General features: G+C 33.1%; 1 protein-coding gene and 1 long non-coding RNA gene across 2 annotated transcripts; both read right to left on the reverse strand.

Moving 5' to 3' along the window:
* Positions 1 to 10,311: 10,311 nt before the first annotated feature.
* Positions 10,312 to 11,589, reverse strand: LOC110618129 (mitogen-activated protein kinase kinase 9). Its single transcript, XM_021761190.2, has one exon. The coding sequence runs from the start codon at positions 11,474 to 11,476 to the stop codon at positions 10,511 to 10,513; it is 966 nt and encodes a 321-aa protein (XP_021616882.1). The 5' UTR covers positions 11,477 to 11,589; the 3' UTR covers positions 10,312 to 10,510.
* Positions 11,590 to 16,580: 4,991 nt separating this feature from the next.
* Positions 16,581 to 18,988, reverse strand: LOC110618300. The gene is made up of 2 exons (XR_006351079.1): positions 18,021 to 18,988; positions 16,581 to 17,483 (listed from the first exon to the last, which is right to left on the reverse strand). It is a non-coding gene; the product is annotated as an uncharacterized LOC110618300 (long non-coding RNA).
* Between the last annotated feature and the right edge of the window lie 4,734 nt (positions 18,989 to 23,722).

Consider the following 23,722-nt stretch of genomic DNA (forward strand, 5'->3'; position numbering starts at 1 on the left):
ATTGAAATAACTGAATTTTTTTAAACTAAAAATTAAATGAAATTATAATTGAATAAAAGATCGATCTAAATTTTTAAATTAATTTGATTCGATTAATTATTTTAATTTAGATGCTCATTTTTAATTATAAATATATTTTTTTTATTTTATTAGGATGCTCCTTATTTGTGTTGATTGGGCTTTTTTCCTTAGACCCAGTGTTATGTGGGCTTAACCTGATTTTAAGTTGCAGCTAGTTTGTTTTCTAAAGGCTTACACTCGGTACTTTAGTTCCCATCAATGGACAATGGACATCCCTTTCAAAAAAAAAAAAAACAACATTAATAATTTTTAAAATTTTAGTTTATATTATTATTTGTTGAGATTTTTATTGATTTACTTGTATACTTTTTGGCAGTGGTCATGCCTCAATGATGTAGGATGATGGAAATGTGTATTTGGCAGTTTTTTGGATGACATATTTGCTGACTCATCAATCAATGCTTTTATGAGGTGGATGAAGCTGTCTGGAAACATCTCTCTTGATGTTCATCCATAACTAAAACGATTAATTATCCATATTTTCATATAAATTGCTTTCAATAAAAAAAAATTGTTTCTTCTTTACCCATTTTCATGTTGCCCCACACAAATTGGAGTCACCTGCTCCATGATACATTGAATCTCTCCTTGATTTTGACAACCACAATAACCTTCTCCATTTAAAAAATAAATAAATAAAATTAACAAATCTTCAAATACACTCATTAATTTTGTTAGAAAATTAAAATATAAATTAACATAAAATTTAATTCAATTTTGTTCATAAAATATTGAAAAATATAATATAATTTTAAATAAAAATAAATTGAAATTTAAATATTAATTTAAAAAAATTAATATGTTAATGGCTGATAATTATCAAATTTTTTATATTTAATATAAAGTCAAATCTTAAAAAACAATACAGATTAAAATCTATCAGAACATTCTTAGCAAACCGATTCAACAACACAAATTATATTTCGAATATATAGAGTATATCAGGTCAATCATAAGCATAATATAAAGCATAATATAGTAGGAGATTATCCAGTTCAGTGACATAACGTGAAAAAAAATAATTAATTCAGTCACTTTATAATTTTATTTATATACACACTGAAAAAAATTAAATAATTATCAGGTATAAAAAAATAATTTAACGTATTTATATATATAAATTTAAATGATAAAAATAAATAATAGGATAGTAAAAGTATAATTAAACGTCAAGAATAAATAAAAAAATAAAAAAATAAAAAATATCTTATTTATTAATCAAATTTAAACATTAATTCTATTTTTTGAATATGAGAATATTAATCGCCACTCAGCTTTCTACTTTGCAACACTGTTAGTGTTATTTGTAGTTATGCCCTCCTTTGACATTAAGATTTGTCGCTCAACAACGTGGCAACCCCTTCCTCGTAGAGTTTTAAAACTTAACAGTGATGTTGCTTCGTAAAATCAATTTTGGAATCTACCAAGAAATAACCATCTTCGATAATTATAATAATTAAACCATTTTTTTAATAATAATAATAAAATCATTTGATTTCATGCTGTGCACATCACATGCCAGAAACATGATAAACAATCATGCTTTTTTAAAATCACATTAAAAACAAGTGGTTTTTAATAATTTTATTTAAAAATCTCCAATTTATATGTTAATTAATTTCGTCATCCTTTTCAAATATTAATAAAATTATAATAATTTTATTTAAAAAAAGGTTGTAATTTTACTTATCTTATAAGAATTTATTTAAATTATTTTTTAATTGAAAATATTATTTTTAATGTTTTGACCTTTTAAATTGAAGGACTCTGAATTAAAATGTATTCTTTTCATTCTAATAAAATAAAAATATAAAAATTAAATTATTTATTTTAAAAAATTAAGTGACACGTTTTAATTTTGATATAAATAAAAAATTAAAACATTATATATTTAATGATTTTTTATCCTCTCAAATATAATAAAATAATTTTAAATTAATGGAGTTAAAAAATAATTAAAAATATAAAATTTTAAAAATAGAAAACTATATATAATGATTTTAATATTATAAAACTAAAATTTTATGGGATTTTTAGAAAATATTCATCAAGTTATATGCTATGGAATTACATAATAAAAATATTTTAAAAAAAGACCTTGTTATTAGCTCACATGTGTAACGACAAGTGTCAAAATTTGAAGATAGAATGCATCTTAACTAAATCCAAAGCTGTATAAGTTAAAAAAATTGTTTGTTAGGCAGCTTAGCTAGAGCCTAGAACCTAGAGCCTAGAGCCTAGAGCCTAGAGCCTAGAGCCTAGAGCCACCCCAATAGAAAAGAAAAAAAAATCCCGTGTGCCCAGAAGCAGCCAACTACAAATACCACGAGCAACACGTGGATATTTTCTTCTGTTGGGTAATGGTCTCGGCGCATATATATAATAAAACTTATCAATTGGAGCAACCCAATTTGGTTTGGAAATTAATTTCGATAAAAAAAAAATGGAAATTAATTTCGATAAAAAAAAATGGAAATTAATTAGGATAATTTTCAGCGGCAGTTACGGTCACTATCATCAGAATCCGGCGAAACCTCATATCAACTACACACGTGCTATCCTATATATCAATTTTTGAATGCTATGTGCTATATATCAATAAGAGTTTTTTTTGACACTCTTGACATATTTGAAAAACTTATGAATGTGTTTGATTATCCTAAACCAAATTCTACTTGTAGAGTATGGTTTATCACTATTGAGATTTCTACCTTGCATAATATCTTTTTTTTTATATAGTTATATCATTTTTTCTCATGGTAATTATTATTTAACCGTTTAAACCCCTCTTAGTTTTTAAAACTTAATAGTGATGTGGCATTGTAGAATTAATTTTCATGTACCACAATTATTGTTATCATCCAAAATACTTCTCATCATATCATTGATGGTTTGATTAAGCAGCTCTAGTGTTTTTCACCTACAAGCGGTGAGACAATGGCTCTTTTGAAAGCAATTCATTTAGTGTTGTCTCTAAGTTTATGCAATATTATTTATGAGATCGATTCTGCTATTTTATTTTCAACTCTTTCTCAACCACTTAGCTAGGTATCTTGAGATTTTAAGACTCTTATTTGTGCTATTACGACTTTAGCTTCACACTTTCATTCTGTCACTTTTAGCCAAATATCTCGTTCTACTAATACTTTCATCGATGGATTGGTTAAGCAGTGTATTCATAGTCAAATGTTCTATTTTAAATTTCATTTGGACCTTTTTAGTCGGCCCTTATTTAGTATATATTGCAGCTTTTGCAATCTTGTAATACACTTTTGCAGCTTAAAAAAAAGTATCAATAAGAGCTTTTTAAGGATTGTTGTAAAGAGAGAGCAAAGAGAAAGAGATAGTAAAAATAAGGGTTACGATGGTATGGCCATCAGGTTCCTCTGCCTTTAGGTGGAGTGGTTTCGACGGCCTAGAATTTTATTTTGTTTTTATTTTTTATAGTTTCTCTGTTTTTTCTTTTATTATTTGTTTATGATGCTGGTTTTTGTTTTGGTTGAGCTTTGTGTGATTATAATCGATCATCAGTGATTTTGAGACGAGGCAAGTGATTATTCTACACTAGAGCATTCTTTGCTTCGTTAAGCCTGTTTCATGACTAGATGAGAATGTGAACATTATGGGCCATTTCCTTTGTCTAGTGAATGATGGAGATGGCCCTCTTTGCTCGCTATAAATGATAATTTCGATACACCTCTCTTTGCTACGTTGGTTCTGCCTTTTCTTTGTTGCTTGTTCTTATGGAACTGGTACTATCTTTTTATTTTTCTCATATGTAAGGGCTAGCTGGTGTCAAACTAGATTTCATCGGTGTCGCCTTTTTTGGATTTGGTGTATTGGGATTTGCTTTCAGCGTGTCGGTGATGATCTCTCCTCCTCATGACCTATTTGCTATAATACATGTTAAAAACATAGTTAGTTACCACCTATTATTATAGCATAAAATTAGAATTTAATTTTTATTAACTTGTTGAGCAAACTCAAGATTAATTTCATCCGAATATATTTAGTACTATGAAATATTTGATATTTCTTAACAATGGTTCTACTTAACTAAATTACTTGATTTGAATGGACAAACTCATACTCATGTATATTTAGAGTAAAAAATTAAGAATTACAGATGTTGAAAAGCAAAAATTATCGGCACAAGAATACAAGGTGTCTCATCAATTTTAATCTCCGATATTAATTAGTATGCGCCTGTGATGTTTTGAGAAAGAGGTGTTTTAAAAAATTTTCTTAATGTGCGTCTATGATGTTTTGAAAAAGAGGTGTTTCGGAAATTTTTCTTGATTTTATTAGGTTTGCTGGATTTTGCTAAACTTTTAATGTGTTTTGTTGGTTGGACTTTTTATATTTCAGTTTGCTATTATTATACATCAATGAATGGGCAATATTCCTAGAAGAGACAACGTAAGTGCTATTAAATCTAACTGCAAAGAGGTATGAGAAGTGGCAATGGCATGATATAAAAATTTATTCTTATTATTATTGTTGATGTTAATATTTAATTTGTTATCAAAAGGGTTGGATTTTGTATCAAGTGTTTGAGTCGATTTGACTCTACCGGTTAAGAGGCGAAGTTTCTTTGCCGTTTCAGCTTTGCAGGAATTCAAATCTAACCAGAATTTTAAATTATAATATTATCTATTAATTATCATTATTACTGTTAGTTGGAAAAAAAAAAAACTCAGATAATGACAGAGGGGCAGTGGTGCCAAAGCTAATCGCTGTCGTATTGCCGACAACATTATAAATTAAAATCACATCAATCTCGTCGGCTTTTTTTGTGAAAAAAAAAATACATTTTTGGCTTTTCATACAATGAAATTGGTATGGTAAAAATGTTAAATTTATTTTAAAATTATATAGTATTAAATTTTTTTTTAATTTAAATTTAATAAATCATACTATTATTTATTATGATTTAAAAGTATAAGTTATATTTTTTAAAATTTTTTTAACATCATTTAAATTCATTTAACTTTTTAATAATAATAGGAATAAATATTAAAAATAAAATTTGATATTTTTTATCACAATTGTATAGTTTAAGAGAAAATTTGATTTTTTTTTTATCAAATGCATATAAATTTACATCAACATATATATATAATATATCTATACCTCTAAGGTTTATGAGAATTTTATTAGAACTCTAAGTTTAAAAAAAAATCCTATAATATATGATATTATTGAAACTAAATTGATAATGTAATCAGAATAGAGCCGTATTGTAATTGGTTAAACCTGCAAGAAAGAGAACGTGAGATGGTGAGCGCTCACAGTAGCCACTCTAATATTCAAGTCAGTAAACTAGATAATAGGGTGAATGTAGAACTTGAGAGTAGTTATGTGAGAGAACAGCGTACATTTGTCTTTGTGATCGTTTCCCTTTTATATTATAAGAAGATGAAGATAAATATAATATTTCCTGATAATTAGGCGGTGATGTGGTTGGTTAACTTGATAAAGGATTTTGCTAGTTAATAGGTCAGTGATCCCGCGATTACAGACATAATGTGGATGTATTGGACCGTGTCTGATAACGGTAACTTTAAGCCGATGCTCGCCCTGTCCAGGGGAGGGCGAGTCTTGATGATGGACCAGGTGTCAAGTTGTCTAGGTCTACCTTTCCTCGGGTAAGACCGTGTTGCCCACTTATCAACTCCTTGCCACATGGTCCTGGTGACAGCTCATAACCCACTTTGGATGAGTCTTATGTAGCATTAGAGGTCCCCCGCTGGTTTTCGATTCTTTAGATTCGAAGATGACAATTATCTTCATGATCTGGGGCATGTGACTTGTTTGTCTGGGCTGAACTCACGATGTCCTTGCTTTCTTCTTACTTGCCATGCCGACTAGTTAGGTCTAGGATATGGTCGGGTAAAAATTGATTCGAGCGATATAGTAATGTCTTGATGAGTTTTCGGGCTCTCTCTAGCACCAACTAGCCTTGGGAATCATCCGAGTATTTTCTAGCCCTAACTAGTCTTGGGGATCCTCCGGGCATCTTTTAACCCTTACGAGCTCCTTGACATTTTTCAGCCCTATCAAGCTCCCGTGCATTTTTTAGCCCTGACGAGCTTCTGGTCATTTTTCTCCTTGCGGACTTCATTCAAGCTTTCCGACATTTTTCAGTCTTATCGATCTTTTTGGCATTCTCTGACCTTAACGAGCTTCTGGGTATTTTCCAGCCCTATCGAGCTTTCGGGTATTTTCTAGCCCTGAGAAGCTTTCGAGAATTTTTCTAGCCCTGACAAACTTCTTGCAAACTTCATTTGCTCACTTGGTAGCCCGTCCTGCTTTTGTCGATCGTAAAAAAGTCTCACCTGCCTACAATGAGTCTTCCTCCTTCGCAAAAAGTTTTAGATTTCATATGGCCAAGCTCATACCGGCCTTGCGGCCTAGGCATCAAATGCCTTAGAAGCTTCTCGTGGATCAGGAATAACACTTGGTCGGTTGGCCTAACGTATACCCACCATGCGGCTCGGCATCAAATACCTTAAAAACTTCTGGCGAAACGGGACTAACACTTAGTTGGTCAGCCTGGCGTATACCTGCTTTGCGGTCTGGCATTAAATGCCTTAGAAACTTCTCGTGAAACGAGATTAACACTTAATTGGTCGATTTGGCGTATTTTCACCTTGAGGCCTATCATAAAATGCCTAGAAATTTCTCATGAAATGGGACTAACACCCGGTTGATCGGCCTGATGTATTCTCGCTTTGAGGCATATCATGAAATGCTTTAGAAACATCTTGTAAAACGGGGCTAATACTCGGTCAGTCAGCTTGGTATATTCCCACCTTATGACCTATCATGAAATACTGCAGAAGCATCTTATGAAGGGAGGCTAACACCTGGTCGGACGGCTTGGCGTATCCCGCCTTATGGCCTATGATGAAATGTTGTAGAAGCATCTTATGAAGTGGGCTAACATCCAGTCGGTCGGTCTAGCGTATTCCTGTCTTATGGTCTATCATGAAATATTGTAGACGCATCTTATGAAGCGGGACTAACACTTGGTCTTCTGACCTGATGGATTCTCGACTTATGGCCTTGGTTTATTGGGACTAACACCTGGATGTCCAACGATTTGCCTTATGGCCTTTGTTTGTTTGTTTCTATTTCCGCGGTTTAATGCCTGGATTATGGTCAGGTTGAAGTTGCCTTGTGGCCTAGCATGAGATACCTTATTATGTAGAACCCATGCCCTTGTGGTCTTGTATGAATTTATTTGTTTTCACGGTCCAACGCCCAGATTATGGCCCGGCGACTGCCTTACGGCCTAGCATGAGATAACTCGTTATACAGGATCCATGCTCGGATGGTCTTGTGGCCTTTTATAAATGTTTATTTCTACAGTCCAACGCTCAAATTATGGCTTGGCGATTGTCTTATGACTTGGCATGAGATGCCTCGTTATGCAGGACCCATGCTTGGATGGACTTATGGCCTTTTTTGAATATTTGTTTCTATAGTCCAACACCCGGATTATGGTCTGGCATGGGATGTCTTGTTATGCGAGACCCATACTTGGATGGTCTTATAGCCTTTTATGAATTTGTTTATTTCCACAGTCCAACATCCGGATTATGACCTAGCGACTATTTTACGGCCTAGCATGAGATGTCTCGTTATTTGGGACCCATGCCGAGATGGCCTTGTGGCTTTTATAAATATTTATTTTCACGGTCCAATGCTTGGATTATGGCCTAACGATTGTCTTACACCCTGGCATGAGATGCCTTATTATGCGGGATCCATGTCCGGATGGCCTTATAGCCTTATTATGCAAGATTGACACTTTGATGGCTTTTGTTCTTGTCTCCACGCTTTCATCCATTCAACTTTTTTTATTTTCCTATCAAAAAAGAAACTTGAAGAATGTATCATAGTTTTATAATATTTTTATGAATCACAAATATTTTCTAAGGATAAAATAAAAGATTCAGTCATCTGACTTGACCAATTTGAAAACTTGGAGTTTGACCCATGAGCTGGACATCTATGACATTCTCCTTATTATCACCCCTAATAACACTCGGTCCTCCTGCAATCACATGAATAATCTCCCACAGGTTCACTATTAGGGGTGGTTTCGGAAATTATTACCTTGAACTCGGGCCTCCTATCTTTTCTACTCTTTTTGATGAACTTTCGAAGTGTGTCATTCCCTACTAGCCTCTCGATATTGTCTTTCAATTGTCGGTACTCTTCCGTTACATGCCCATAGTCTTCATGAAAATGGTAGTACCTGGTCTTGTCTCATTTTTCGGCTTTCTTAGGGTTGAGTTTGAGAGACTACCTGATTTTCTTGTTGTTTTTCCTAATCCACATTAGAATATACGTTCATGAGTAGTTTAATGGGGCATATTTCTTATACTTACATCGATGATTCCTTCCTCGGGAGACCGGGTAACTTCTGTAATCTCCCTCATATCTTTACTTTCTGGCTTTTGGCCTTACTTTTGGTCCATCCTTTTGTCCTCTTCCTGTTCTTTTCGGTATCTTTGAGCGACCCGTACCGGCTTTCAGTCGATGCCATTTGGAGCATCGTTTGATAACTCCCCTTCCTCGAACTTATCTTTAGACCATGTCTGGATTGCACCTGTCCGAGTTCTTAATGTATTAACAGAGGCTTTCTTCCTTCCCCTGGGAGCTATGAGTGACGCCTTCTCCTGAGTTTTACTTTGTTCGAAAGCAACCTGCAACCTTCTAACGTACTGGAGTATTTGCTCAAAACTCAAATTGTTGGGATCTGCTTTGCTGACTATAGGAGGTGTGCTCTTATCCACTGCTAGGAGTGGAAGAAATGGTAGTATCCTCATCGATAGCAACCTTAGCAGCAGCTCGTGAATTTTCGGTCATTTCAGAAGATAAAATAGAGATTTCTTTTTATAAAAGAAGGGATAAGATATCAGTTTTAATCCAAATGAATAAAGAGAATTCAATTGAGTTTCCTGGCAGTGGAACCAAATGATATTGCTGAAACTAAATTGATGACATGGCCAGAATAAAGCCATGTTGTGATTGGCTAAACCTACAAAGAAAGAGAACATGAGATAGTGGGTGCCCACGACAACCACTCTGACACTTAAATTAGTAAATTAGAAGATAGGGTGAATGTAGAATTCGAAAGTAGTTATGTGAAAGAACATCATTCCTTTATCTCTATAATCATTCCCTTTTTATACTATAAGAAAATGGAGATAAATATAATATTTTTTGATAATTAGGCGATGATGTAACCGGTTAATCTGATAAGAGATTTTGTCGGCTAATGATCCCGTAATTATAAGTATAATGGGAATATATTGAACCGTGCCTAATAATGATAACTTTAAATTAAGACTTGTTTTGTCCAAAAAGGTAAACATTGATAATAAACCAAATATCAAGTTTTACGAATTTTCCTTTTTTTGCGTGGCTCTCTTATCATCTCCTTGCCATGTGTCCTTGACTTAAAGTGTAACATCAATATACAAAAACTATTTAAAATTTAAAACTAAAATTTATCTCGCAAATCCCAATAGCAGATAATGTAAATCATCAGTAAAATTTTTAGGTTATTGATTGGTAGTTGTGAAATTAGATAATTTAACTCTCTTTGATATATATAATTGCATTTTTAATTCATATCATATTATAGTAAAATTTTAAATTTACTTTAATTATATTTTTAAATAGTTAAAATATGTTATAATTTTTTGTTTTAAATTTAAAAAGCTGTAATTTTTTTTAAAGTTAAAAAGCTAAATGTGGTGTAGTGATGAAAGAACAAAAATCTTGCCTATTTATGCAGTTGTTTTTGTTTGGTTTACTTGCTAGCTCCGATGTCCAACTCTAATGTTTAATAAATAGAGATTAAAAATTGAAAAGTAAAATTTTAGATTTTTTAAATTTATTGCTAAATTTTTGCTTTTTAAAGATTAATTATACAAATATTTAATTGAAGCAAGCTAAAAAAACGGGGATTAAGCAGCTGGCAAGGCATGGGCCAAGTCTAGGGAGAGCAACTTGCACGTAATCATTCACAAGCTGTTCTTCATTGATTGCAAGAAGACAGTGAAAAGAAAATGACATCTCTTTTTATCAATTTTCAAGTTTTGCAAGTTGGTTGTGGAATCTACCAAGAACCAACCACCCTTTCATTAATTATAATAATCAAATCATTTGATTTGGATTTGATATTGTGCACAACACATGCATGAAACGTTATACACAACCATGCTTTTTCAGAATCACATTAAAAACAAATTTTGATTCTCTCTTCTTTATCAGCAGAGATTCACCGCTGTGAGAGATAAGGATTATAAGGGAATATACAAAAGAAAGGAAAAAAACATCCGAATTCCGCCGCTTATATACAAAACTCAACCACAAATATGATTGGGTTCTGGAACTACGATGAACCGGTTCATTTTTCGGATCTCGGATCTTTACAAAGAAACGGGTGTGACAATAGTTGTTCTGCTGTCCACCTCTTACTAGATTCCTTCTGTAAGCAACACTCGATAAAGCTCTGAAATTTCTCCGACGCATTCTCTGGCAAGCTAGGTGGGTCACCAAAGCATATAGCGCACATCAAGGTCGCCCAATCGGGTCTTTGACCTGGAGTTAGAAATGGAAAATAACCCAAATAAAGCTCCAACAAGGTAAGACCCAAGCTCCAAATATCAGCAGCGTAGCCATTATAGTTTCCTCCATAAGTATCAGGATCAAAGCGTTCAGGGCTCATATAAGCACAAGTACCCACATATGAATTACAAGCATCTAGAGTTCGATACATGATTTTGCTCACACCAAAATCAGCAATCTTCACTTCCATCCCATTTTTCACCAACAAATTTGAAGGTTTAATGTCTCTATGGATGATTTTATGGTTGTGCAAGTAGTTTAGCCCATTAAGAACTTGACGAGCCACATGAGCAAGTTTAGCTTCAGAGAAAGTACCTTGTTTTTGTAGAAGCGTATCAAGCGTACCCAAATCCATATACTCCATTAAAATTGCTATATCACCAGAGGCTTTCTCATAGATCCCATGGCACTTAACTATATATGGAGAATCAGTACGTCGAAGGATGTCCATTTCACGGAAGACTTGACGGCGAACGAGGGAGTCATCGGTATCGGCATGGACAACTTTAAGGGCATAAACTTGGGAAGTCTTCTTATGACGTACTTTATAGACGGTACCACCATTACCATGACCCAGAACTTGAAGCTTTTCAATATCACTAGAAGAGATCGCAGAGTTGTTGTTGTTGTTTGTAGAAGCAGTGACACTAGGAGGTAGTGGCAAAGGAAAGCGAGGTCGGCGCTCGGATAGTTCAGGAAGAGGAAGGCGGAGGTTGAGTTGGCGGCGCTCACGTACTACGGCCATAGGCAAGAGGATGAGGAGGAAGAGAAGGAGGAGGAGAGAGAAAGGGAATGATCTTCATGAAAGGAGGAAGAAGGTAGATTATATATAGGAGGAGGTGGAAAAGCACGTGGAGGAAGTGGAAGAAATGGGAGAAACACCGAGGAAGGGGCATGGATAATTTTCCAGTGCGCTTTTGCTCATTGTTATTTACATGTGACTCAATAGCTAGAGCCACCCCAATAGAAAAGAAAAAATAATCCCCTATGGCAAGAAGCAGCCAACAATAAATACGACAGGCAACACGTGGAGATTTTGTTTTATTTGGGGAGTGGATCTTATTGAATTATTAAACTTATCAATTGGAGCAGCCCAATTTGGAAATTAATTAATATGACCCACCTCCATATTGATGTTTCTTTTTTATCTCCAATAGATAAATTTATATTTTTTATTTATTTCATATTCTCGTCGTTTAAAAAAATTTCATAAAAATTTTAATTGAATTATTTTTTAAAAAAATTTTATTTAAAGTAAAAGGATTAAATTATTTTTAATTTAAAAAATTTTATTTAAAAAAATTAAAATTTTGTATGATTTTTTAAAAATTTAATTAAATTATTTTTATGTAAAATGTATCATATCAAATAAATAAATTATAATTTTGTATTTTAAGTTGTTTTTAAATCTTCTTTTAATAATTTTTATAAACTATTGACACAGAAGGCTGAATGAATTTTTTTTATGACCCATATCAGACTAAACAAGCTTTAAATATTCATTTCAGATTAAACTCCCAAATAAAAAGATTTTTTATTTTACTGAAATTCAATCACAAAATTAAAATCCTATTAATATAAAACTATAGATAAACTATTTAAAGAGTCAACTTTCATATATGTGAGCTATCCGATCTTTTATTTAAATTTATCTTGAATCTCATACTGATTTAGGCATTGAAAGTTTTATCCACCAAACCACCCGATATTTCTTGTATTTTGCAAATCAATTACTCGAAAGAAGCACTGAAGCAGGATCATTGGCGCCGTCTATAGGTTTATTGATTTCTGATCTCTTCACCCCCAATCGAAACAATAGATAACAATAGTACCATCAAAGCAGTAAAAAATGGGAACCTTGTCAGTATAAAGTTATGTCCTGGAGACAGTCTCTGACACAAGAACAACTTTTAGACAAATTAAAGATGCTGATGAAACTACTGAAAAAATAAGAAGGGGATGACATTCCATAAAGATCTCATGGCATCCGTATAAGAGAAAAAAAAAGATGATGCATGGGAGAGGACAACATAAAGTTGGGAAACCATAAGAACAAAGTCTAAAATCCAAGAAGGTGGGCATCTAGACGCAAGACTAATGGACGTGGTAAGAAAATTTCAATAGAAGCAGTTTAAGGACGACTTTGGAATTGGGGATGTTTCTCTCCTCTCTATTGAAATATTAGCATAATCTTTTCCAGATAAATTTAAGCTGCCCTCTTTGGATAAGTATAATGGAAGACTGACCCACGTAGCCATCTAGCAAACTTTCACACAACTATGCTTCTCTAGAACGTTAATTACATGGTCCTTTGCAAGGTCTTTCCTTCTACTTTCACTGGATTAGATTAAAAAAAAGGTACCAATACCTCTCAACTAATTCCATTCATAACTTCAAGGAACTACTTATGCCTTTAAACAACGATTCATCTCATGTATTTTTCCCAAAAAGTTATCATCAGATCTTCAGAAAATAAGATAGGGAGAGGAAGAATCTCTTAGAAGCTATGTTGATAGATTCAATGTGGAGGCCATTCAAGTAGACAACCTGAACCATAAAATAGCCTGCGAAGCCATTAAAAAAGGATGTCGTAACACAAGGTTTATGGAGTCTTTGATTAAGAATCCAACAAGAGATTACTACCAGCTGATGAAAAGGGCCCAAAATTACATGCGTTTAAATGATGAGAAGTAAGCCCAGAAAGCAGAAAGGAGAGAGGAGAAGAATTTCAGGGATAGAAGGATGGACATCTGGAGACAGGGGAAATGGGGTACCTAGCAATAGGGGAAGAGAAAGGTTTCAAAGTTACACCTTTTGATTCAGGATCCACCAGTTCGATGATAGGCATACTCCTACTTAGTCTTCACCTAATAAAGCTAAGGTATGCAGCAAAGCTTAAATTCGTTGTCACAAATAATGTTGTTGAGTATAAGACTTTGCTGATGGCACTAAGAATCATAAACCAGTTGGGAGCAACTAAGGTTGAGATATTCTGTGACTCACAATTGATGGTAAATCAATACTAAGGCAGTTTTCAAATCAATGATCCCAACCTTGCAAAATATGAAGTCAGAGCGAAGCATTTCTTTATTGATTTCGAGTCACAAAAGAAAGCAATTTCCATAACCTAAATGCCAAGAAGTTAGAACATTGAAGTGGATTCTTTAGCCAAGCTAGCAGTAGCAGGAGAGCAACATCTGAATCAGGGTTTCCCTTTCGATGAAATCAATTACCCAACAGTCATATAAGAAGAGTCTTTTCCGATTGATGTCAAGGACACTTGGATGACTGCAATCTTCTATTACCTCACAATGGGAACCCATCCAAATGATAAATTAAAAGCTAATAGGCTAGTTGTAATACCCGGCTGGAGTCCGGCATCGGAGTTCTACTTTCCGGTGGAGTCCGGGATGTCAGACGTCTCTAGAAGGGTCAAATTTATGTTTTTTTTCTACAAGGTAGAGCTCATCCCACTCCCTTAACCCCAGTCTTGCAGGTTCAGTGTACAGTGTACAGGGGAAGTCCAGCAGAGTACAGGAAGAGAGAAGAGTTGTGTAATAGACTATTGTGGACATGTAATGTTAAAGAGATGTAACAGTTGTGTAATGTTAGAGTTGTGCTTGACTTAGTTCTATTTGTGTTGTAAATCTTTTGTACACATGGTCTGTTTATATAACTGTTTTACAGAGTATGTGAAAAACCAGGCTTAACAGGTATGAGTTAACCCATCTAGAGCAAGCTCTAGTCAGGGGTACAGAGTACAGGGTACAGGGTACAGAGATAGTGCATGCACAGGTTAAGCCTTGGTTCAGACCAGAGTTTTTATATTCACAGAAAATGTATGATCATGTATGAGATTTACAGGTACACAGAGAGTATAGCAGACTTGCTACGGGTTCTGGCGGCCTTAAGCCGACCTGAATCCTAGAGCCGGTGACGGTCCATTTTGGGGTCGTTACACTAGTCTTGAAAGCCTCCAACTATGGGATAATATATGGATGGATGTTCAGAAAAGCATATCTCCAACCGTGGTTGAAATGCATATCCTAGGAGGAAGGCACACGAATCCTCCACGAAATCCATGAAGGGCTATGCGGTAGTCATGAGGGGGATTATACTATAGTAAAAAAGGGCATTCAGGCTGGGATTATTATAATCCACAGTAGTAGAAGATGTAAAGAGACTAGTTAAGTAGTGTATCCCATTGCAGAAGCATGACTTCATCCCACACACCCCCGCAGAAAGGTTAACTGCAATTGGCAGCTCATGGCATTTCTTCCAGTGGGGCATCAATATTCTAGGCCCATTCATAAAACAGAGTACCAGAGAAAGTATGTGATCATTGCAATAGACCGCTTCATAAAATGGGCATGGGCAGAGGCAGAGGCAACCCCAACTATTGCCACAAAAAGACCAATCACTTTCTATAAAAAAAGGATATGTACTAGATTTGGGATACCAGCAGTTTTGATCACGGATAATGGCAAAAAATTCACTAGTGCAAAGTTTAAAGAATTATGTACAACCTGGAGAATTGATTTAAGGCTAGCCTCAGTCTGCCATCCATAGTCTAATGGAATGACAGAAGTCACGAACAAAATTATCCTATAGGGTTTGAAGAAGTGCTTAGATGAAGCTAAGGGAAACTGAGTAATGAGTTGCTAAGTGTACTATATGCATACCATACCACCCCCAGGACAGCAACTGGGGAGACACCTTTTTCCCTTACCTGTGGGGCTAAAGCAGTCATCCCAGCAGAGTTTCAAGTCCCCAATGCCCGAACCTCTAAATCAGAGCTTACCAACCAAGATGACACAATTTGGTTCTCATTTGACCAATTAGAAGAAATGCGAGACTGAGCTTTCATAAGCATGACAACTTATCGAAACAGAATAATACAACTCTTCAACTCCAGATTTAAAGGAAGCGCTTTCATAGTAGGAGACATGATCCTTTGTAGAGCTGATTTAAAGAAAGGGAATGTCGGTTTAGGCAAACTCATGAGAAATTAGGAGGGACCGTTCTGAGTAACCAAGGCAATCAGTCTAGGAGCTTTCAAGTTAGCAGATTTGAACAGAAAGGACCTCCCAAGGTCATGGAATATTGCCAATCTTAAGAAATTCTATCAATAGTTAGTTTCTTTCTATTAAGTTTTTACTACTATCTATCAAATTTTGACTATTATCTATCAAATTTTGATTTAAGCCTATACATGCTTTCTTAATAGATAAAAGAATAAGTTTTTTAGTCATAAGTTGTCCAATTATCCTTTTTTATTACTTAGGCAACGTAAGGGCACTCTAGGCGATGTAAGAGCACCTTTTCAGGCGACCCTTTTCCTACTTAGAAGACGTAAAAGCACTCTCTTAGGCAATTATATGCCCATTTAGGCGATGTAAGAGTGCCCTTTTTAGGCAACCCTTTTCCCAGTTAGGCGATGTAAAGCGCCCTATGCGACGTAAGAGTCCCTCTAAGGCATCTCTTGGCCCATTTAGGTGACATAAAAGCTCCCTCTCAAATAAAACTTTGCCCACTTAGGTGATGTAAAAGTGCCCTCTAAGACAACCAATTGCCCATTTACAAATTACGAGCAACAGGTGGTCTCAAGGTAGCAGGATAACAACACCAAACAAGCCTTGATCAACCACCTAAATCTTTAGATCAATAAAGACATCTAAGTCAATAATATTTAAATTTCCACTTATTAAGGCATATTAAGGCAAGTATCCCTATATAAACATGTGTACACTCTTGCATCTTTCATTAGGAATAGACAAATCATGCAAAAAAGCTTCATAAAATATTTTGGCTTAAATCACTCATACAACAGTACAACAAGATCATGCAAGTAGGAAATTGGCATTCTTTTATCATTATACACAAAGTTCAATACAATGTAAATATAAAGTGGATACTAGACTAGAAAAACGAATAATGAAAACATAGAAGAACATCTAGACAGGACCTGAAGAGCCAAAATACAAAATTTTGAAACCTAGTGTTCTATTCTTCATTCCCGCTCCCTTCATGATGAGACTCTTCGTTCATAGGCATAGTCGCCTCAGGAGTCATGTCTTGAACTCAACCATAATCCCCAGCAGGATTCCGATGATGTAACTCAGACATGATTGAACCTTGCAAATCTATATACATATCCGCAATTGTATCATCAATAAAATTCACTTTCTTCTCAGCCTCCTTATAGCGTGCTCTCTCATCATCTATCTCCCCAAGCTGGGATTGAACCTTCGCTAGCTCCACCTAAATGTTCCTATGAAAGGTTTGCAGGTTACCCATTTTGGTGCTGAGGAGGATGTTCTATGCTTAAAGCTCCCCATAGGCTCCTTGCAACCTATGAAATCTCTCTTTTTCAGTTTGAACAACAGTTATAGCCTCCAAGCTTATAGCTAGAGCATGATGATAAATATCATCATCGTCCTCTGTGTCAAGTCTTTCTCGATCCTCAAGAAGCAAGATCTTCCTTCCTATATGTCCAACCAGAAGGTAATTGTCGGCAACCATAGAGTGACCCCTTAGTAATCCGTCAAAAGAAGGAGAAGAAGGCATGGGAGGAACCCCAGTGCTAGCCAAGTGAGAAGGTGCGTCAACAATGGCTTGAACCTAAAAATTGGGGTCTGGAGTGGAAGACTCTCCGGTGGTCTTGGATCTCTTAGAAGGGACCAACTGACTCCCCTCTTTTCTCTCTTTCTCCGCAAGCTTCCTCATCAACGAAGCATTATCCCCAACTATCTCTGCAAAGGAAAATAAAAAATTATTAAGTTAGAAAGGGGATTAAGAAGATTAAAAAAAACATAGAATAAATACCATCATCAGCCTCCTCCAGAGATAGACCAATAACATTAATCAGATGTGCTCTCTTTTCAGCACGAATAAAAGGTTGTTTCCCTTAGGATAGGCAATGGCTAAGAGATGCGAATAAATAAGAAATGCATCCCCTATCATTTGATGAGTCCCTTTGAACCTATGTGGATGAAAATTCCAACTCTCAGGAAAGTTATCCCAACCCTTACGTGAAGGATATCTCAATATAAAGAATTTCGACTTTCAATTCTTAAGAGACTAAGGGAAACCATCAAAGAGACCACTTCCTTTCTTAGGAATAAAATAGTAAAAAGTTTCAGCTCCTCTATGAGATAAGGAATACATTGAAGCAAATACACAAACATAGAGCGTTATGTAATAAAATGGATAAAGAGATATGAAAGAAATTAAAATCCTCCAACCATTGGGATGAATCTGAGCTCGCTGAAACGGAAGAGGGACAATACCTCTACGATTAAAGGATCTAAGGGAAAGCGTAGCTTAGCTTTCAGTTGCTCCATGAAAACTATAATACATCTACCTTTAGTCACCATACCATTGACCATCTGTCCTACGCCATAAGGGTACCCCTTAAAAACCTTTGGAATATGGAACATTAGTACTATATCTATAATCTTTTTTTGGCTGACCGTAGAGACCAACCCGATAGTTGAGAGGTGAGGAGTATAAGGCAAGTAAGATGAGGTTGTAGTAGGAGAAACCTTTGCCACTACTGTTTTTTTACTGATGGGCTCCAGTAAACTCTTCATCTTCCACCAAATTCGACAAAGAGAAATCTATTGTACTGGCCGAAAACCCAAATGGGTAAAAAACCTCCTAAGCAGAATACCTCGGGCCGAAAACCTAAAAGGTTGAAAACCTAATTGACCAATTGTCCAAAAACCGAACTAGCCGAAAATCAAAAGCCGAAAATTGGAATTCGAAAACCAAAAATCGAATGTCGAAAATCATAGGCCGAAAATCAGAGTCGAATGCCAAAAACCATCATTGTAGGCCAAAAACCATTATCGGAGACTGAAAGTTATAGCTAGAGGCTGAAAACCATAGTCAGAGGTCGAAAACTATAGCCAGAGGCCAAAAACCAGAAACGTTCAAGTACTACAAAACTCCAAAGATCGAAATACCTAAAAAAAAAGTCACAAGTAAAACTTAGAAATAAATTTAAGAAAAGTATCTTAAGCAAAAGAGCACGGAGAACAAACTCCAAAATCTGGCAACTAGAGAAATATACTCTTTAGAGAGAGAACACAAAAACTAGAGGGAAGGAGGAGGGAGGAGGGTTGGTGTGGGGCAAATGAGCCCTACACATCCCTTTATATAGAAAATGAACAAAGGGAATAAGGGAATGACTCTTCATTTTCCCAATGTAGTATCGTTCAAAAGCAATGTAATAAACGATATAAAAAAAAATGAAACAAAAGAAGAAGGTGATTTCCTAAACCTAAAGATTCATGGACAAATAGAGGAGGAACTAATGATACTAACATAGGAACCATTAAAGGTCCAGAAGGCTGAATGAGCCACTCTACGACCCATTATAGATTAAACAAGCTTTCAAGGCCAATTCCAGACAAAAGTCTCAAATAGAAAATTATCTTGTCCTATTGGGACTCAATTACAAAATCAAAATCCTATCAGGATAAGACTACCGACAAACTATTTAAAAAGACAACTTTTAGGTACGTGAGCTATCTAATCTTTTCTTTAAATTGGCTTTTATTTTTTATTGACTCAGAAATCAGAGGTTTTGTCCATTAAACCACCCGATTTATTTTTTTTTTATAAATCTATTTAAAAAAAACACTGAAGCAGCATGACTACTTTTACTCTAGATATTATTTTTATTATAGTTAAAGTACCAAACATTTAAACTTTTAAATTATTTACTGATATATATATATATATGTATATATATATATATTTAAAAAAATTGCATATACATATAAATATTGAATATGCATTATAATTTAAAAAATAATAATAAAGTGTATATTAAAAAATTAAATAATTTTTTTAAACTAAAAAATTAAATAATATTTATTACATTGTATTTTATCAATTAATATTAAATAAAAATAAAATTTGTATCTATGGATTAAGTAATTAACTAATCAAAAGGTACTAGTATTTGAATTGTGATTAGGGAAAAAATATAAATTTAATATAATTAATTATAAAAATTGTAAAAAATATTTTAAAACTAGGTTCTTTTTAGAAAATATACCTTAAAGTACCGTTGAGTTTTATTTATATATACACATTTTTAATATTAATTAATTTTTCTTTTCTAAAACATCACATACTCGAAATTCATAAATTTAATTAATTAAAATTTATATTACACAACTCATTAATAATATAAAATATATTTTTAAATTTTAAAAATACTTCATATTTATAATTTAAATTCAAAATTATTATTTAATGAAAAAAAATTAGTAACCTCCCATCTCGTGACTAAATTTTAATATTATTTATAACTGATATATTTAGTGAGTTATTTTCAACAACTCATTAATTATTAAAATAATATTTTCTTTAAAAAATTGAAATTTCAAACAAGACAAGACTCTTTAGATATTTTTAAGATATGTTTTCGATACTACGCCATCCAAAATGGAATATTTATATGGCCACCCTTCCTTACCCAACTTCTTCTATCACAAAAATACAAAATTAAAATTTTAATTATTTTAAAGAATAAAATTACTTATTATTTAATTTTTATATATTCTATTCATCTTATAAAAAATTATAAAATATATATTTTTGAAGATAATAATTTATTTATTAATATATGAAAATTTGAAACATTAATTATTCAATTTTAATATAAATATTATTATTATTGTAATTTTTTTTAATCAAAGGATTGGGTTTTGTTTCCAAGTGTTAGTCAATTTTGACTGTGTGAGTGAAGCAGTGAAGTTTCTTTGCCGTTTCGGATTTGTAATAATTCAAAACGAGCAGACTTTTCAATTCAGTTAATCAAAACGATTATTTACTATTATTAATTTATTATATGCTAATATTTACAGGTGGAAAAAAAAAATGAAAGGCATGCGATAATGACAGAAATTAGAATGGCGCCACTAGCTCTGGTGGGGACAACGTAATAAATTAAAATTACGTGAATCTGGTCCGCTTCCGTAATATCAGATGACGTGTGTATATATATTATATAATAATAAAAATTAGTCGCACGTTGCATTTACAGCATTTCTACAATTATTTATTTATTTATTTATTTAAGATAAATATTAAATATCCAAAATAAAATAGAATTTTGATATAGAATTTTCTCTATTTGAAAGCGATATCAATATCAGGTATGGAAAAAACTTTTCAAAGAGAAATAGTTTATTAAGGGCGTCTCAATCTGGTTAGGAGAGTCAAGCCGGACATACCTCATACACCGACTCTTTCTTTAAAGTCTAGCTAGTAACGTGATAAGATAAAAGAGAGCAGATTAAATCACTTCACAGTTCTATTCGTATACCGAAAGAAATTAAATGGCTGTCTGGCGTAAAAAGAAACTTTAATACATCCGTACAAACGGATCTAAGTGATAAGACATGTGACACTGTAATAGAGAAGCAGTTAGACGTCACTAACGATCACATAACATTAAATGATCAAATCAAATTGAATCGAACTGAATCATATGTGATTTGATCGATTAGATTTTTTAATAGAATTTTTAATCGAACTGAATCAAATTAATTCTCCATTCAAACTTATACAATAATGGTAAACCCTATTTTCTGAATTTTATAACATCATATGTGATTGAATTTAGTTTGAATGGTTCACTTATTTCTCTTTTATTTCTTTTACCTTTATCTTTTGGCGCTTGTATTGATAGAGTCATAATATAATTGAATCCTTTTTTCACTGGCCTATCACGTCAGGTCAGCTGGATCCCTCTTTAATAACACTAAGTCTCAGTATTATTTTTCTACAAGAACTCGATTACGAACTGAGTGTTAAAGGCCTAACGATCATTTATACAATACTAAAAATATATATATACGCATTCACAATGGAATTTCCCTTTACATTTCACTTCATAAAGTTTAGTGTTTATAATTTTAATATTCATAATAATTTCATCTTATAATTTAGGCTTAATTTCTTAAACTTTATGATTGACTAATAATAAAGTTTAAGAAATAACTATTTTAATAATAAATAAAAATTTAGAAATTAAATGATTTCATAGTGGAAAATTGGTTTAAGAGTTCAAACAAAAGTTGATTAAAGATTATTTTTATTTTCTTAGATGGGATTAAAAAGCAATTTTAAAAAATAATTTTAGTTTTGAAATATTCAACACTGAAATATCAAACACCTTAAAAGCTTTTGAGTTGTGGAGTCGTGAGGCCAGTTGTTGGGCTTATTTTCTGGCCCATATCAATGCTACTTCTTGTGGCCTATTAACTATGATTAGGTCCATTTAATCTTTTCTAAGTTTGCTGGGTTTTTTTCCTTTTAATTAGGTAGTGTGTGCAGTATCCAATTTAAATTGATTAAATTAAATTAATTAAAATTTTTAATTTAATTTTTAAAAATTTAAATTATTTTAATTCAGTTTAATTTTTATAAAAAAATCAAACCAAATTAATTAATGATAATAATATATTATTTTTAATAATATAAAAAAATTAGAGTATAATTAAAGTTAAAAATATTTTAATTAAATTTTAAAATATTAAAAATAAAGTTTAAAGTAAAAATATATTAAAAAAGCCAATCGAATCAAATTGAATAAGATCAATTTATTTCGATTTGATTTTTATTAAAAATTGATTCAACTTTTATAAAAATAAAAATTTTAATTTTTAATTTTGAATCGAACCGATCAAATCCTCACCCTAATTATAACCGCACATCGAATCCAATCATTTTTAATTTTTTATAATTTAATCCATTAGTTTCAAATTTTAACATAATTAATTAAATTTTTAAATTTTAAGGAAATTTTATCTATATTTAAAATTAAAATTGTGGGGAGTGTGCTTCATCTTTGATGGCATGCCATCTAAATTTTTTTTATTACTAAATTAAGTTTTTTGTACTTTAAATCATGTTTATAATAGTTAACTAAGGTAAATAAAGTTAATATAAATAAAAAAATAATTAATTAAATTAACAAATAAAATATAATCAATAAACACTAATTAAAAAAAAATCCCTAATCTTTTATCATTGTTAATAAAACTAAAATCTCCAAACTTCCCCAACCCTAGACGCATTCACTGCTCTCTTGCATTGCAGAATAGTATTTTTCACATCCCATCTTGCTGGTGCAAAGAAGGCTCATCTTCTGTCCTACAATTTTTATTTATTTATTTATTTTTATTATTCTAAAATTATTGTTCAATTTCTTTTTTAAAATTATAATACCATATAAATTGATCAGTATAATTTTATTTAATTTTATCTTATTTTTAAAAATTTATAAAATATCAATAAACTAATTGATAGGTTCTGATTTGATTGTCTCTTAATAGATCTATGATTTCTGTTTTACTTTTAAAATCCATTTAGTCCATCCCTCAAGAGTTCTATCAGCCATCCTTTTCTATTTTGAGGACGTTTCATTGATGTAGGAATTGGAGTTCTAATCATTATTGGACTTCTCTATGATGTTGTATTGTCATTTGCTAATTTTGATCCTAAGGGGTTGAAATTCTTAGTCTCGGCCCACTGGGAAACTGAAACTAAAAGAGTCGAAATCACTAGGTTTGGTCTTAGGGCCGAAATCTTAGGTTTCAGTCTTTTAGGGCTCGTGATGTCGAGACTACACTGGTACGTTTAGCAATGCGGGATCTGCGTGCCTCCTCCTTTTGTGCGGTGTTTGGGGCTCCAGCTGTCTTCTCGCATGAGTTTCAGTTTTTCGGTTGCATGTGGGTGGTTAGATTGTTTGCATAGTGCCTTATGTTGGGTTTTAGTTTGCTGCTTGTCCTGTTTTGTTACCGTCTGGAATGGTATTTGCAGGTCTGTTGCTGCATGTCTGAAATGGCTTCTATCCTGTTTGTTTGTGGATTGCTTCCTGGGCATGCTGTGACTTTTTTTGCTTCTTACCTGGCTATAGCTGGGGACGATGAGAAGGCAGTGGCTGGCGGTTCTAGTGGCTTTGATTTGG

This window comes from Manihot esculenta, chromosome 6, assembly GCF_001659605.2.
Source record: "Manihot esculenta cultivar AM560-2 chromosome 6, M.esculenta_v8, whole genome shotgun sequence".
NCBI lineage: Eukaryota > Viridiplantae > Streptophyta > Magnoliopsida > Malpighiales > Euphorbiaceae > Manihot > Manihot esculenta.